The following is a 19,528-nucleotide window of genomic DNA, read 5'->3' on the forward strand; positions in this document are numbered from 1 at the left end:
GAAGGCAATTGTTAGAAAAAGTAAGGGTGAGAGGTTTCATCCTGATTGCATAACTCCCACTGTAAAACATGGTGGTGGATCTCTTATGGTTTGAGGATGCATATTGTGGCATGGGGTTGGTTATCTGTACCGTTGCATAGGCAACATGAATCAAGACAAATACCTTCAGGTGTTAAGAAATCACATGCTACCTACAGCTAGAAAGCTTAATGGCAGAAGAGGTTCCTTTACGTCCCAACATGATAATGCATCTTGTCATAAAGCTTAGCAAGTGTGTAGTCTCTTACACGATAGAGGTGTTGAGCAAATGGAGTGTCCTTCCAGAGAGCCCAGATATTAATCCCATTAAACATGTATGGTTAATCCCGTTCAGAGCAATCAGTGGTAAAACGCCACTTAATCAGGATAATATTTGGAACTTGCTTCAGAATGCTTGGAAAAACATCACTCCACAGCACCTTCAAGATCTTATTTTATATTAGTACTTGTACTATTGCAAATTTCCTTGAAAAGTTATAACTTATTTCGAAATATATTGAATTGGATTTTGATTTGATTTGAGTCTATGCCTCGACAAATTGAACAGCTGAGTTTAGCTGAGGATGGACAGACTAACTATAAGTAATTCTTCCACTTCCCAACTGACTATTCACCGTAGTTTATAAAAAAGGTAAACACTGTACAAATACAGAGTTATTGTTTGATGCTTCTGTTTTATCAAGCCGGAAGTTTTATGAAAAATTTACTGGACACATGACTTTTTTCCGCCACTGCGTATATATATATATATATATATATATATATATATATATATATATATATATATATATATATATATACATATATATATATATATATATATACATATATATATACATATATATATACATATATATATACATATATATATATATATACATATATATATATATATATATATATATATATATATATATATATATATATATATATATATATATATATATATATATATATATATATATATATATATATATATATATTAAATTCCCTTACCTTGACTGTGAATAACCATTTAAAAAATGAACATTAATTGAATACACTACTTGAAAATAATAAAATAACAAAGATTTACCATAACATCTTGGCTTTGGATCAAATTTTTTAAATAGTGCTTATTGAAAACACTAATTTTGTTTTGGTTTCCCGTTTGACTATATTTAGAATCTGCCTACCTCGTGTTAGGTGCGTTAAAAACTATAACATGACTAACTTGGAGTAGGCAGAAGTACTTTTTTTTGCTGTTATGTTAGCTTTTTGCAAAATTAATTGCAAACATCGCTTCTAGTTTTTAATATTTTAAATCTCCCTGAACACTTTCCGAAGCACGTGCACTTGCGGAGGTTACACACAAAGCCTCGCCAATGCATTGACGATATCATTGCAATTATATATGAGATTGCTAAAGACTAAAAAAACCTTATTGCACTGTGTTTAGAAACTAAAAAAGGTTCTTTAGACTTTTTTTATTGCATGAAATTTCAAATTATCTCTTTGTGTATGGTTTTTATGACCCTTCAAAGTTTTTCAAAGCCCGTCAAACTGAGGGCGTTTAAAACTTTATATGATCATTAATTTTATTCAGTAATGTTGTCATTTTTGGTTTTTATGACACTGAAATGTTTACTGTCTCTTAAATTTAGGGGTTTAAAACTTTATATGGTTTTCAAAAATTAAACTATCGTATATGAGGCGACGGGCTTTGTACAACTGTCTTCCACGGTTTGTGACCGTGGGAGACAGTTGTACAATGATACGTGATGTCATAACCCATGAGTAAAATACTCCTTGAAATATAAGTTATATGATCATTATGACCAAATGTTCAAAATAATGTTATTAAACGCAGAACAATGTGTGTAATACTTAAAAAACCAATATCGCCTATTGTTATAATATTAATCTTATAAAAAAGATGTTTCGATCTGAAAAAACATTATGAATTCTAATAAAAAGAAAATCCGAAAAAAACATGAATTTTGAATTTTTAAAAGTTCTATACTTAGACATTTTTTCGCGATCTTTTTAATAAAAAAAAAATATTTTCATAAAAATGCAGAATCAGAAAAATCTTTTCAAGATGCAATGAGTGAGATCTTTTAACTAGGCGATAAGCCTTTTCATGGCATAAAGTTTTCTACTTTAGGCCTTAATTAAGAGTTTTGCCATTGATCAATATAGATTTATCAACAATATTGCTATTACTATTAGCAGTATATTAGTAAGTTTTGTTCGTATTACAATTCACCGGTTAGGGGAAAGTCGGGTAGCCCCGGACGGCGGCTAACTCAGGACACCTAATGTACATCGCAAACTTAAGAAGCTATATGATTTTAAATACTATAAAAACATTATTTGAGTGAAAATATGGCATATGCAAAATATCTGCCAATAATATGCTGAAGCAATTCGCTGAAAGTGCAAGATAATGTTTACCACCTCCAGAAGAGAACGATGTAACATCATATTTGATTCACATACTAATATATCTAATTTTTATGTGAACTAATAACTTTTAAATTATTAAACATACATTTTTGTTTACAATATTTATCATTAAAAAAAATTCGTACAATACTTAAACTCACAGTTTTTATAACTAGTATTTGTGAATGAGGAATGATTGGGTGGTATCGGACACATGTTTGGAAGGTGATTCAGGACAACTTAATCCATTTACATATAAAAAATGGTCAACTTTTTTATATAAATAATAATACATTTAATTTAATACACAAAACCATACTAGTAATTCGTTTAATTCCAATAAAAAGGCCTAAGATTTGAAAAAAGTCTGTTTTAAAGTGTTCATTTTCATTAGTAAAAAGCTAATGTTTTTATTTCTAAATAATGACATTTTCATTCCCACTCCTTATAAATCAGATGCGACTTTTGAAGGCATTTTTTTTTTAATGTGTTGAAAACATAAACATTGTTTACTAATTGTAAATTATATTTGTGCCACACGGGTAAAGAAGGGGTAAAATGATGGTTAAACTATGTGTTCGGGACTACCCTCCAATTTTGAAATATGCCTTTTTTCTTTTTTGTTTTGTGCATTATTAAGGTATACAGCAATTATTTTTTTGTTTTTAATTCTATAGATAAATGTTTATATTTTTAAAAAGTCTTTTGACACTTTGTTTTCTGTTAGTACATGTATACAATTGATTTTTTCGTTAAGTGTCCGGTGCTATCCAACTTTCCCCTACTGTAAGTAGTGACAGTTTATAAATATTGCCTAATTAAGTACCCAACAATGAAAACTAATGCCATTTTTACAGATTTAAAAAAAACAAAGTTTGTATTTTGAAGAACTTTGAAGAATTTTGAAGATTATTGTATTAAAGTGATGACTTTTTAACTTTTTTTCTCAAAAATCATTTCCTGCACCACGAATGCATAAACTTTACCTATTAATGACTAAAACGACTTTTATTCTAATAATATATTAAAATATGTCACGCTTGAACCAATTTAAAATATAATTTATTTTAGCGTAATATACATTTGTTTCTACAATATTTATATATAATATAAGTCATTAAACTAACTTGTATAAAAATATATATACTACATATTATTATAGAGATAGGCTCGTACCTTGGGGGAGTCGTTAGGTGCCTTCGACCCCTTTTTTAGTACCAAGTGGTCTTGATCAAACATTGTTATAAAAATCAAGCAAAATATTTATTTATAACACTAAACTTTTTCGTTTTTCAAAAACGAACCCTGCTAAAAAATTTCACATTACTTCCCTGAGAGAACTGTTTGGAACTTTCCATAATATCGTAGAATGTTGTGCTTTCGTGAAGCTCCTGTAGAGTTGTAAACTTTTCTTCAGCCCTTTTGCAGTGTATAAACTAATATATAAGTGAGGTTCTCATAGCGGATAGTCAAGTTTAAAATAGTTTAATTTTGTGTCAACGCTCTTACTGCTTATATAAAAGATATCTTGAATTATTTGGTGAGCTACATTGATATTTGCGCTTTATATACAAACATATAAGTGTGCAAATAATATTTTATTTGAGTCTTTTATTTTCTATAATTTCGAAGTTCTTGTTCTTAAATAAAATGTATGAAAACTCAGTAACAGTTCCTTTAAGTTTTTTACGTGTTTAACATTTACGTTAGGCTTTTTCTATTTTAGTGGCTGAGTAGAATATAACATGTCGTTAAAAAAGAGCTCTTTTAACACCGAGAAGAATAAGGAAACTTAAACAAAGAACTTAATCCAGTTTCAAGCCCCATCAAGAAGAAGTTAAATGCCAATTTACGAAGCACCCTTGAGTCAAATAAGGGTGCTTTGCAAAAAATTGCAACTATTGGAGCATAGGGGAAAAAAGCCCTAAATAAAAAAAACATTATTTATTCTTGACATATTTTGTGATTTAATCATTTAGTTTTCAAAAAACTTAACTCACATTAAAAACTCTGGAATAAACATTAAAATAGATGACTTTACAGAGAAATATTAACGGACAAAAAATACATAATAAACCAATAAAAAATAGTTACAAAAATGACGCGATAAATAATTATCAAAATAACGAAAATACATCCATGAAATGTTTGAAATTAATGTTTATAAGGTTAAAGTTTCTCATTCGTTCTAGTTGTCATACGTCTGGAGTTCTCCACTATAAATGGCATTGCAACCAGCGCAAAAAAACTTGTTGATAACAAGAGATTTAAGTAGCTTAATAAATTTAAGATTTTAACAACAAGAGATTTAAGCTTTGTAAATGGATATTTTAAACAAAAACAATTTTGTATTTTATTAGCAGTAAACATCTTTCCAATATTTATGAAAAAAAATTTCATTGTTATTTTTGTAATATTAATGTAAATTTTCAATATATTGAAGTTTTGAACTCATCTTTGAGTTATTGAGTATTATAGTTAGAAACATTTTCTTATCAACAGACATATCAATTTTAGAGCCAATAGCCTCTTTTTTTTGTGGAAATCGATTATTTTCTAAAGATTCTTCATGTCTTTATCAGATCCAAGCCAAGTATTTACAATTTTGATCAATCAAACAATGCATTAAAACAATTTATAGCAAAAGTGAACAAAAATAAAAATAAAATTGTAAAAGACCTGTATAAGTTTTTTTGTCATAAACTGATGTGACATAAACTAATGTTTTTTTGTAATAAACTGATGAATTAGAATTTTTTTATAAGTATATCCAAAAAGTCAATATGGTTTGTTTTTTTAATTGTAAATCAAATCAAAAGTTTTCAATCATCAAAGCTTTATGTAGTTTTTTGAGGTGATTATAAAATTTGTGAGGTTCATAATTAGAATTAAAAATTAATTTAATTAAGGTAAAAGCAATAAAAAAATGGTACAGACGAAAAACAATTATTACCCCAGTTTTGCTTATGAAATCCCATATACCTCATATTTGATAATACTAGATAAAAATTATAAGATGAATCACAATGTGACACCATTTTTTGTTGTTGTAATGTTTTCCATAAATAGAATATGGGAACAGGAAATCGAAATCTCAAGTAATATTATATACAGAATTTCAGAGAATTGTTTTATGGAAGTTTTGTCTTTGAGAAGTAAATCAGTTGTTATAATGATGGCTTCTTTAATGGAATGTTTGTAAATAAACTTTCAACATCATATAAAACTATATTTATTAGCTACATTAATTCCCTATTACTTTTTAACAAATGAAAATGAGTCTTAAAAGCAAAGCTGTTACGGTATATGTAGAGACAATAAATAAGAATGGTCTTTGGCATAGTTTTGTCTAATTAAACTCCCAGTTTTATGGTAATATTGATCGGTTGTTTACAGAATCATTTATATAAACTTTTTGTATCGGTTTATTATGTATATTTTTTGGTTTTATATTTTATACATTTTATATTGTAAAATTATAAATCTATTTAATAAAATTTTTTTTTTTTTAAATAACAAAAGTATTTTTTAGTGAAAAAAAGAAAGAAAAAAAAACACTTTAAAAGTGACAAAGTTTAAGCAGCTGCGTAAATTCGGCAGACTGTCGAAACTAAAATCTTACTACTCAATGAAAATATGGTCAAATGGCAACAGGCTTGCATTATCAAAATTTTTTGTAATAGATTTTTGAAAAGCTAAAATTAATGCCTCGTTTTGATTATTTCCAATCAGTGCAGTTCTAATACTAAATAGGGTTTTTTTTCCCTCCTCCCTTAGATAAAAACACCCGCCGCAATCCATAGGGCATCAACTATTTTGTTAATAATGCTGCTATTACAGCTACACGGTTTCGAAACGCTTTAAACTATTGGAAAATATACATAAAATGTAAATGTCTGATTTGTTGTTTTTAATGACTAATAAATAAATTATTCGTCTTCCTTTTTTTTTGCTTACCACAGTGCGTTAAAAAATAATGTCTTAGACAGGATGTTAAGAAAAATGCAATAATATGTGATTAAAAACGGCGCGCCGTAGAAAAATATTTTCATTATTTATAAATATGTCTGTTTCATTTTTTATTAGTTGAAATACCTAACTATCTTATCTTGCCTGTATTATCAAAACTACTTGAACGAATAACCAGCAATCGCTTATTTAATATTTAACCGCAAACAAAATCCTGATTAAAAATGAATACAGTTTTTAAACACACTTGGGAGTTGTTGATACATTACGTAAAGCGACTTTTGACCGTTTTTGACCTTCCTTGACCCCCTCCTTTCCTCCCGCTTCTTCCTCGTCACAACATCGTACAGAAGGCCACAGGTGAGCAAAACCCCTCAAAATCAACGTCTATTGGAGTACTTTTTTTTTTATTAATGTAACTAGAGACCCCCAGCACTCTAATATTGAAATAATTTTTTCCCTAATATGATTTTTTAGCTCAGTATATTAAATTTACCACAAAAATGGCAATTTCTTCTTTCAAATATTAGTGAAAATGAAAAAATCATATAAAAAGGAAATATAAGGTCAGTAAGACAATTTTACAACATTTTATTTTCTTAATAGTATATTCACTAAAATCACTGAAATCATATATTGAATTAGGAAGAAGAAATACAAAAATTTAGTTTTTATGATTGCTTTTTTTCAAAGTGTTTTTCAATAAAACCCCTTACAACCAAATTTTCTGAGTTCATCTGAGCGCAGTAGGTGCAAGGCTTTTTATTATAAATAATATCCAATCGTAGGTTTTGCTTAAAAAACTGAAGAAGACGCATAAAGAACGGTTTTAGATTTTTATTCATTCAAATCTCGTTAAAATCTTTTTTAAATAACTCTTTTAACGTTGTTGTTGCTATGAAACATTCTATGACGACTAAGTTTTAGTTTTTTATTAGCAATTATTTTTTGTTGTTTAAGCGTTTTTTTAATGTATATTTTTGTGTATTGTTATATTATGTTAATTTTACATGAACATGTTTAAAAAGATGGTTTATGGAAAAGATTTATTATTTCTATTCACGTATGCAAAAAGTTTTTATTTATGTAAAAAGAAGAGTTTAATTTAGTAATGAGAAATTACTTTGTTTACGAGAAAAAAGGATTTTTAATTTTTCATTGTGTTAAAATCAAGAAAACTACAAATTCCACAACTTCAAATAGCTTTATTTAAACATACAACTTTTCCATCTAATTGAAAAACCATTGGGATACCCATTACCACCCTTGACCACCCCTAAAATGACAACCTGTATAATTATGACCACTTCCAGAGACCAAATATGCCCTGACTTGAATTCTCTGACCTCAATTATTTATATTTTGACATTTTTTCAATTAGATGAGACAACATGTCTCATCTAATTGAAAAACCATCGCACCATCGAAGACCAAAAATGCCCAGATTCAAACTTCCAGACCGCAATTAACTTTATTTAGACAAAAATATAAATCTAAAATTACCACTTGTGTGGTCATGACGACTACAAACTTAATCTGGAGCTTAAAAATGAAGTTCTTAAAGTTCTTAAAAATGAAGAAAAAACCCTTATAAACACGTGTCTCTAAATTTATTTTTGTTTTTTAATTTGATTGTAGACAGACCATAATGTTTAAAGACTATTAAAGTTTCAAAATTCATCTGAGCATGCGCAAAACTTTCACGTCGTGGAACAGATTTGTAGACATAAGAACGTTGCACCGTGGTGCTTTATGTCAACCTATGGTTGCAAAAGTATTAAACCACAATATAAGGGACTAAAAATTTGTATACAGGTAAAACATTGTTGTATATGTAAAATACAAGAATGACCTTGGTTAGTTATGGTAGTAAAGATAGCAATTTCATAGCAATTGTCGTAAGTAGGGTGCACTTTTACTGTCTTCAGGTAATAGAATTAAAACTTGGAATTCCCTAAGTGCCATGGTTTTAATGTTCTACAGTTATTTTCTTAGAAATAAAATCTGTCTACATCTGGCAAAACACTTACATTTCTTAAAATGTCTTTATTTGTCAAGAACTGTAATTTTAATATTTATTTTGTATTTTGTTTAGATATTAAATTATCGTTTCTTAGAAATATTAAGCACTGTAAATTTTGTATATTTTTAATTCTATATTTAAAAACAATGTTAAAAATAACATTTTATAACATTTGTTTTATTTTTCTTGCGAGTAATTTTAAATCAAACCGATTTTAGTTTTGTTTTTCTAAATTACCAGTATGTAAAAAAATCGCCAAAAACCAGAATCCTGAAAATATAAATATAACAATGTATTTGCAAAGTAGGTATTAAATTTAATGTTTAAAAAAAAGAATACACTGTAACCATTTATTTTCAATACTATTACATTCTTATAACATGTGAAAACAATTTTTGCCTACAAGTCTTCAGCTTCTCTTAGCAAGGCTAAAACTGATTGTGGAAAACTGTCACTAGATTTTGGCTTTTCTCTCCTTAAAGAAGAGATTAAAGGGTCAGAGCTTGTAAAAAGTATATTTAACATGTTTTCCACATTTTCTTTTCTGGAAAATTTTTTTGAATGGAACTCTCTGTAATTTCGAATGTCTTTACTTCTATGCTCCTGAGCCTCTTCTGACAGTGTACTAGTTGGTAGGATGGCTTCTTTTATAATGGGGCTTCCATGCATTAAAAATTTGTGTACACTTTGCCGCATGTAGTACCAAGAGTATTCTTGAATGTAGAAATCAGTAGTATGCATGGTAAAATGTTCAAAAGCTGGTATATTTATTGCAAACCCCGAGCTAATGGTACGGAGAACTGTACCTAATCTTTTTATAAGAGATTTATATACCCCTGTAGCTCGTGACGCTAGCTCTGGGTTGTAAAAAAAGTACAAGCCACATTTCCTGTATTGCTTGTGCCACAGCCTTGTTTTGGTTCATCAACTAAAATATTCAATTCTCTTCTCAAATTTTCATGTACTACCTTTTTTCTGTTATATCTTTTTGTGTTTTCTCAATTCTCCACTTTTAATATCTAAACGGTATGATATATTGAGGATACATTCCATGCATTTAATCCAAGCATTTAAGCTCGATAGTCCTAATTGAAGAGCATTTTTATTTATCGGTCTTGCTCGCACTGCTTCTAGATTGTTCATTATTTTTTGTGATGCACCACAAGTATGACAATTTTTTTTTATGGGAGCCTTATTTTCATTTAAAATATGTTTTCTTACTTTGGTAGCTCTTCTTGGTGAACTGGTAGGTGATGAAACCATATTATTAACTTTTGCAGCATCCCTTTTACCCTCATGCCTTAATTTAATTCGTGTAGCTAGAGAAAGCTCATCAGATGTCCTACCTTCAACGAGATCTTTCACTCTCCTAGTTTTCGCTGAATGACAGCATTCTCCGAAATGTTTTTTTGGACGGCCTGTGTTTTCTGTCTATTCACCTTCCTCTAAGCACTTAAAAATTACAAAACCACTGTCCAGCCACTCCTTGTTGTGGTGTAAAAATTTGTCAACTGAACGACATCGTTGTTTTATTTTTTTTTTGCAAATTCGCCGCACAAATTTTTTAATTGCTTTTCAAAACTCACTTTAGGCCCTTCTTTAGTGTCACTACTAATAAAGTTAGTTGTTTCTTTAACAAATTTCATCACTGTATTAAAATTTCTTACTTCCGCCATACTAAATTTTTTGTTTTCTCACACGACACGCCATCGAACCTACAAAAATTTAAAAAATATAGAAGGAGCACGTATGAGCACACAAGAGTAAATTTTTCTGAGAGATAAATAAATAAAGTACCAAAAAAAAAAGTTTAGCAACTATCCCGAACAATCCCAAAAGTTCTACTCTATCAAAATCTTTACAAATTCTTATTTAATGCTAATCTATCATCATCTTTACAATGAAATAATTTTTTTATCAACAAAAATACAATTATTGTTTTATAATATTGTAAGTATATACCTGTTCGCTCGACTTCCATTTCAAAACAATATTACCATAACAGTTTTAGGTACACTTAAATTCACTTTGAAAGGGGGCTGGTAAATTGCCTGAAACTACTGAGCGTAAGCTCGGTTAAGAAGTACAACTTTCAGGTTCCATTGTTCACTTCGAGGTGCGAGTTGAGTTCTAAGAACAATTTTTTTGTTTACCTGGTTGTCGAGGTATTTAATGAGTGTAATTACAACCTATCATTTGGAGATGAATTTTATACCTTTTACAACCATAGATTATGAAAAAGGACCATCGTACGTTGCGCGTCTGAAATTTCATTCTGAATTGTTTTATTTTAAAGTAAGAGTTGTTACAATTTTCTCTTATAATTTTTATTTTGATCTTTTAGTAAATATCTCTAAATGACTCGTAGAATTCTATCAAGAAGTGAGTAATTTTATATCAAATCATAAAGTTTTTTTATAAATTATATGTAATTTTTAAACATATAGGGGGAAAGTGGAAAGAAATGGAACATGAAAAACCCCCTAAGATTAATAGCATGTTTTAATAAAGTGTTTTTTTGTTTTTTGTTTTAGAGTAACCCTTCTATTGGAATAAAATGGGACAAGTGAGCGGGAGAAGCGGGACATTTGGGGAACAAATGGGACTACATAAAAACGACTCCAAAACTAGCTAAATATAAATTTGAGCAAATTTTGATTTTAAAATTAAGTTTTGTTTGAATAAAACAAAATAATCAATGCGTCAATCCATTTTTCTATCAAAATGAGACTACATACTAGGAATTAAAATTTCTTTGTTAAAAAAGAAAAAAGTTATTTCCTATTTAATGTGCCAAAGTTCACTTGAAAAATGATTTCAGCTTTTGTTCTTGATGTTATTCCAGCAAGCGGTTGAGGCAGAACTGCTTTTATATCATAAATATTCACACTACCATTGTTGTTAATTCTAGGTTTGACAAAGTTTCCTAACTCTGGCATTTTAGGAGGCTAACCTCTACATCAAAATCTTTGTTTATTTTTTTCTGCACTATGCCTAAGTAAAAAAAAATGTTTTTTTTACTACAAACTTCACAAAGAACATAATCACTGTCACTCACATTTTGAACAACGCCAAAAGAAACTGTTTCCGATATCTTTTTTTTGTAAAATCTCTGGTGTTGATGTGGCTATCAAACATTTTCTCTTTTTTTTTTTTGAAAATAAGTCTCTTGTGTTACAATTTAAAAAGTTTCATATATATTCTCTAGGCACCTTCTCGTAAGATTGTAAGACGTGGACATTTTAAGTCCACGTCTTACAATCTTACGAGAAGGTGCCTGCAGAATATATATGAAACTTTTTAAACTGTAACACAAGAGACTTATTTTCATTAATTGCATTATTTTATAAAGTTAATGTGATAATTATAGAATTTGAAGAGAAACCTGAATTAAGAAGATTTAATTTAAATTACCTTTAGATAACCTCGTACAATCTAAGGAAAAATTACAGTGGAGTTCTTTTACTGCTTCATGTAACAATTATATTTAATTTCTCGCATGAGCCTTCATTGCATGGTTTTTGAGGCACATTTCTACTGGTAATAACTGCTTCATGTTGCACACCTAAACCTGCACATCTCTATCTTTAACAACTGGTGATAAAAAGTCACCATATTATATTTATGAGGCCAAATTCCTGTCATGCGAAATCCTAGCATAATATTTGTCGGCATGGAAGAATTTTCCTATGCTTTTTGAATGAGACTGGCCATCTCCATAGTTGCATGGCTCGATCTGGATTGCTAAGATTCCAGACAATTATTTACAAAATGCGTTAAGATATCTATAAATATTTCATCATTCATCCATCCAGATTGATTGGCTAATTCAATAGAACCAAGAGCTCCTCTTACTAGTGGGTTTCTGAATAATTTTCTTGGAAAAAGAATAACAGAGGTATTGTTACACCGGCTGCACAGACAATGCAAAACACTGTTACTAGTTCATATTTATCTCTTAATGTTTTTGCCCGATTTGCTTTTTTCCCTTTGATGCAATGACATAAAGAGTATATTGCACATTAATAAAACCTGTCTTCTCGAGATTAAAAATTTTAAATGATGTTTTAAATTTTAAATTTTAAAAGATGTTTGGACTCTAAGATACCTTCTTGAAATTTGTTAAAGAAAATATTAATAAAATAGCGGTTGAATGCAGATGCTCTGGCAAGTGAAGTTGCTTCTATTTTTCTAACAAGTAGTTCTGGGTTTCTATTCAAAAAGTCTATTAACCAATCTCGACCAGCCTTTTTTTTCCATCCAACGCAAAGGACAATTTATATTGTTTGCTTGAGCCATTTAAAGAGCTAGAGCTCTAAGGTGAACTGTTTTAAGGCCATTTAACATATCGGAACAGGTCTTTAGATAAGTGATTAGTGTTTTTTCTCTTAGACTAATTTCATTTTTCTCTTCGGTACAGCAACTTTCGAAATGATTCCTGAAGCATGTAGAGTTTTACTTTTTCTTTTATAAACTCTTGGCATGATCTAAAATTTAAAGGAAATTAGGCTTGACAAAAAAATATTTATTTGTAAGGATGTTAAGGTTACTGTTATAACTATATCTTATTTCAGACTAATAATGAAATTATGAATTTAATAAAACTTGTTTGCATGCCTTTTCCTTTCCAAACGATTTTAAGTTATTGATGTAAAAATAATCTTAATTTGCTCTAAACAACAACGATGAATCAAATAAAATTTATCTTCAATAAAGTTCTCTCTTTCCAAATTTTGTTTAAATTCACAGTATTAGAATTAAAACTAAAATTAAAAACCGCTTATAGGTGTCAATATTAAAACTATAAAAAAGCCCAAATGTTCTAGAACTCTCCGCAATAAAGTTACGCAAAACTGTTAAGGAAAAGTAGGACATCGATTTTTATTTCTGTTCGGCTTCACTCCTTTGTAGGGCAGATAAAATAAAACTAAAATTACAGCCGCACAATTATAGCTAAAATATAAATTTAAGTATTAAATGTTATTTCATAAGTGCATTTCTCTATAAAATAGACAAAAGATGCAACAACAATCGAAAATAAATACATTTATGAGTTACTAGGGTGTCAGTAAAAGTACCTTTTAGAGATACTTTCAAAAAAGTGGTTTCTACCAAGCGCAGGAAAACAAAATGATGTCTAATAATAAGAGCACTATAAACCTGTAGGTTTACATTAAATAACAGTAATTAGGCGCTGCTCTTAAATAAAATTATAGAAGTGTCGCATTTCTCCTGCGTCCCATTTCTCCCCACTCTTTCCTAACATTACCGAATATAATATTCCTCTTATACCGAATATATAATAATATTGCATGATTATTTGGAAATTATATGTAAACTAAACCTCATACGTAGAAATACTAAAAAAACTATAATAAAAGCCAAAAAAACTTTCTGCACATATTTGCGCAACAATTATATTTGTGTTCAAAAGTGTTTAAAAATTAAAATTAAAAGTTTTATCAAACGTTTGAAAAAAAATGAAAAAAATAAAAAAATAAAAAACAAGGTAACATTGGCAGCGCTACTCTACTTTGATAAGCAAAACCGTTGAATTTTCTGATCTTATATTTTAAAGTGTGCCAAATGCCTCTACACCAAATGTCACAAAAATCAGATCTGGTCATCCAACAAAATCTTTCAGCGCTTGCGGTCTTAAAGTTTTAAAAAAAATGCAGCATCTCCGGGAGTCAAGTAATTAAGAGTTAAGTATGGCCGTGGCAATTAAGCTAATGAAAAAAGAAATAGGCATCCAGCTTCCATTGTTAAAGAAACTTCTATTTAATCTCCGAAACTAGGTACACTTTTGAAAAATATACGAGAGTCACTTGTAAAGCACCCAGCAACAAGCAAGAGGGAATGAAAATAAAGAAAAAGTGGAAAGAAAAAATAAAGAAATCCAGGATTAGTTTATAGATGAATTGGGTTTTTAATTGATGTACCCAAACAGCAAACTGGTAAAACAAATGATGAAAGCTCTGCTCGTAAATTTTTGCATTCGGAATTTTTTCCTCCAAAGTTTTTAAAGTGAAACACTGAACGAATTTCAAAACGCGGTTTAAGATTAATTTATCATAAGAAAAAATTACACGTGTTGAATTCAAGTAAACACTAAAAAAAGTAGTACTAAATTTTTAATAAGTTAACATACAAAAAAATATATTGTTCATGCTAAAAGACAAACTAAGTCAGAAACTATATCATTTTATAGAAACTTTATTAAAAATAATGTTGATAAATACAACGCAAACGAAACAGGAAACTTTATTACACCGTTCAAAAAAAAATCTCACTTCTATATTTCATATCGTTATCCTTATTTATGCAACAAACTAATATTTAAAAGTAAATCAATTAGATATCGACATTCCTTGAAAACTAAGTTAAAAAACCTGATATTGAATTTAAACAAATACTCTTAATTTTTTTAAATATAAATTTGTATTTATATAAAATTTTTAGTCAAAAATGAACTAAAAACTATCGAAAAAGAAAAATGCAAACAATAAATGGCGAAGAACTGAACAAATAATGAAAAAAAAAAAAGTTAAACTAGATGTATCAAAATTATACAATCACATGAAACCGTAAGCTAAATGTTGTTTAAGTATTACAAATTAATTGTTAGGTTTTCGATGACGAGAAATATTCTTTTCTGACGAGAAAAAATTCCTTTCTGACAAGGATAATTTTTTTGTAGTTAGAAAAATATTTTTTGTGAGTTTTATATTTTAATGCAACCGGACTTGGAGAAATAAAGTTACCTGTCCATTATCCTCAGCATTTATATCACATCTATAATTAATCAAAGTTTTACAAATTTCCTCGTTTCCACTTCCAGCTGCTAAATGGAGAGCTGTAAACCCTTTCGCATTTTTAAACATAACATTTGCACCTTGTTTACACAGACACTTTGTTGCGTCTTCCATCCTATATCTAAAATGTTAAGGTTAAGTATGGTAACTCACGAGAGACATGTTAGTTCTTATAATTACAACTAAATACAATTAAATAATTTATACTATATAATTAGAAATAAATATAATTAAATAATTTATATAATATAATTAGAAATAAATACAATTATATAACTTATATAAAACAATTAGAACTAAAAATTTAGTTCATACAATTAACACGTTTACCAAGAAATATATTCAACCAACTTTTTTTTTGACGAAATATTTATTTTATAAAACATTCATTTAAATTTTTTTAAAAACATATTTTAGTTTGTTTATAAAATTAAATTTTACTTGTTTTCTGGACCCGTGAATGGACCTTTCTGGACCAGGGTCTAGGAAATTTTATACTACACAGACTATTTTAATAGTTATTTCTTAAACATTTTATATTAAATATTTTATATTAAATATTTTATATTAAATATTTTATATTAAATATTTTATATTAAACATTTTATATTAAATATTTCATATTAAATATTTTATATTAAACATTTTATATTAAACATTTTATATTAAATATTTTATATTAAATATTTTATATTAAATATTTTATATTAAATATTTTATATTAAACATTTTATATTAAATATTTCATATTAAATATTTTATATTAAACATTTTATATTAAACATTTTATATTAAATATTTTATATTAAATATTTTATATTAAATATTTTATATTAAATATTTTATATTAAACATTTTATATTAAATATTTCATATTAAATATTTTATATTAAACATTTTATATTAAACATTTTATATTAAATATTTTATATTAAATATTTTATATTAAATATTTTATATTAAACATTTTATATTAAACATTTTATATTAAATATTTTATATTAAATATTTTATATTAAATATTTTATATTAAACATTTTATATTAAATATTTTATATTAAATATTTTATATTAAATATTTTATATTAAATATTTTATATTAAATATTTTATATTAAATATTTCATATTAAATATTTTATATTAAACATTTTATATTAAACATTTTATATTAAATATTTTATATTAAATATTTTATATTAAATATTTTATATTAAACATTTTATATTAAATATTTTATATTAAATATTTTATATTAAATATTTTATATTGAGTGGTAGAAAACTATACATATTGTTTTTCTTTTAAAGATTTGAATAAAAAAATTTTGGTTTAATTATGGTCAACAAAATATACAAGTTATAGACAAAGAGCGGCACACCGGGACAAAGAATGTTCGTATTTGAAATTGCTCAGATTCTTTGAGTCCACCGAATTTTGGATTGAAGCATTTCATGTTTTGATAACAACATTGGAGAGGAAGTTGTTTCTTACTGCACAATTTCGAATGAGCTATGTTTACATTGTTTTGTGAGTCCACGTGGTCGATGACTGTTCTTTAAAGACTTGGTGTTTGGTTGAAGCTGAGGGACTGAGAAGTTAAATCTTTTTTTATGCTTTTTTATGATTTTGTATTGCTCAGCAAGATCTCCTCTTTCTCGTCGTTTGGTTAGCGTTGTCAAGTTAAGTCTTAATAACCTTTAACAATCATAAATTAACTTTTACGTCTTGATAGTCTGACATAAATTTTAGTAAGTAGTAGATAATAAAAATCTGTCAAATCTTTGTTTTGATTTAACAATTAATGTTCAATACTTCATAACTTCTTATTGTAAAGTTTTAAACTTCTACAAAATAAAAAACGGGTAGTATCTTATAAATTTTTTCTTTATTAAGTTGTTGTTTTTCTTTTAATTTGTTCCAGACCATCCACAGCTTATTACTCTTTGCCCATTGTTTAATATCGAAGACAATAAAGTTTTGAATGTAAACTCTTTTTATCTCTTTAATGTGTATTAAACACGCAGATTTAATTATTGAAGTACATTAGTAACATCAGTATCTCTATCGTGACATATGAGCAAAAACATTTTCCTAAAGGTGGATGCACATCGAGCCACCTCGGGTACTAAAGCACACTAATCTAACAATTTTTAACACAATTTAATAAACAAAAAACGGTAAAACTTTAAAAAGCGGCAAACAAATGTTATAAATCAAAAAAAGGAGATATTAGCAGTTAGTAAAAGAAAAACTGTAAAACATGACATAATTTTTAACATTAAATAATTTGAAGTTTACTTAAGTTTGGCATTTGCATGCACATTCGTTTACTTCTCTTATAAAAAATGTGCTGCGAATCTTTCTCGCCAATAACTCGGGCCTAATCGCTGCTGTGAATACCAAACACTTATGAATAGGTAACGGCAGCATTGAATTTAATACTAATATATAATAGATTTATATTTGAATTTTTTTTTTCTCATATTTTTAATGATATAAGGAAATAAATTGGAATTAAACTCCAAGCATTTATTTGCTTATACTTAGGTCAAATAAAAATGCTTTGCAAAAAATTGCAAAGTAATAAATTTTCAAAAGCATGGGTGCAAATTTATATGTAAATTAAAAAAAATTATTTTCCTGTTAATTTTCTAATCAGCATAGTGAACATAAGGGTTTCAGCGGCAATATGTTCCAAAATAATGATTTCAAGAGTGAAGCTGGAAAACAGTAGTTCTGAAGACAAAGCTTCGGCAATTAGTCATCTAATACTTTTAAAGACAAATTAGTTTCTTTCCCGTAAATATTTATCCGATAGATTTTGAAAGAAGCAGTTTTAGATGAAGATAGCTTTTCAAAATCTAGTGATAAAAAAGTCCACAAAAAGACACTTCGTCACCACATTGAAGCCCATTTTACCTATTGCAAATATAGAAGCAACGGAACATTCTGAGAAACTTTTACTATCAAAAATGGTAAAACTATGTATGACACAAATGTGCTATTCGTAGTTAAGCTACAAATGAAACATACCATAGAAGATGCGTTTTTAAAAAAGGCATTAAATTAAAAATGCTAGAAAAGTTTTTAATATTACTTTAAAAATGAAATCTTTAAACAGACTGTTAAAATTAAGACTGCTTGTCACACTCCTTTAGCTTGATATCTATTAAATATGCTTGTCTATTGCTAGTAGTGCTTTATTGATCTCCAAAAAGCATTTGATTCAGTTGACCATAAGATTTTAATTAAAAAACTGTATCACTATGGTAGACGGGGTATCGCTAACAATCGTACTCAGTTTGTCTCCATTAATGAGTTTCAATCCACGAGTAAAGTTATTAAGTATAGTTTCCCACAGGGTTCTGTTCTAGGATCTTTACTTTTTTTTAATATATATTAACGATCTGCCTCACTCTATAAATAATTCAGTTGTTCATCATTTCGCTGACGACACTAAACTTTTATGCATAAATAAATCACTCCCGCAGCTTTGGAAAAAAGTTAATTCAGATCATAATTTGTGTCATTGGTTAAATAGTAACCGTCTTTCCCTAAATATTAATAAAACTGAATTTATTATTTTTCACCTTCCAAAAATAAAAGATTGATAGTAATAATATGAAAACTAGAATTAATGGTGAAAGACTTTTCCCATATAAATATTTAAAATACCTCGGGGTATTTCTTGACAAAAACTTATCATGGTACTATCAACTAATTCAATTAAATAAAAAACTCTCACTTGCCAATAGTATGCTCTTATTAATACGACATTAAGTTCCCCAACATGTTCTAATATCAATTTACTATTCCTTGTTCTCCTCACACCTAAGTTATTGTTGCACTGTTTTGGGTCAAATAAGTAGTTTTCTATTACATCGTATAAACAGTTTACAACGCACTTCCTTAAGAATTTTGAGATTTTCTCCTTTACAATCTAATGTCGAAAATAGGTTTTCTGAGTTAAAAATTCTAAAATTTCAAGATCTTGTGAAGCTTTATAATTGTCTCTTTGTGTTTGGTTTTCTTCAAAATAAACTACCAAATTCGTTCTATAATTTTTTGATCAAAACAAGTGACACACAAATATTACACTCGAAATACCTAAAATTTTAACTTGCACACTTCCTTTTTCAATACTACAAATATGGCAAGCTCTCTATAAAACATCAATATATTTCTCACTGGAACCAAATAATTACTAAATACCCTTTTATTACCAACATTCTTCTTCTTAATCGAAACCAAACT

At 27.8% G+C, this 19,528-nt stretch overlaps 1 protein-coding gene across 1 annotated transcript in view; it reads right to left on the reverse strand.

Moving 5' to 3' along the window:
- The window catches only part of LOC136078729 (uncharacterized), a 165,136-nt gene that overhangs the window by 115,497 nt on the left and 30,111 nt on the right, over positions 1 to 19,528 (reverse strand). Inside the window, exon 3 of the mRNA XM_065794520.1 lies at positions 15,223 to 15,394. Within this exon, the coding sequence (XP_065650592.1) occupies positions 15,223 to 15,394 (172 nt within the window). The remainder of the gene's footprint in view (positions 1 to 15,222; positions 15,395 to 19,528) is intronic.

Source organism: Hydra vulgaris, chromosome 03 (genome assembly GCF_038396675.1).
Source record: "Hydra vulgaris chromosome 03, alternate assembly HydraT2T_AEP".
NCBI classification, from domain to species: domain Eukaryota; kingdom Metazoa; phylum Cnidaria; class Hydrozoa; order Anthoathecata; family Hydridae; genus Hydra; species Hydra vulgaris.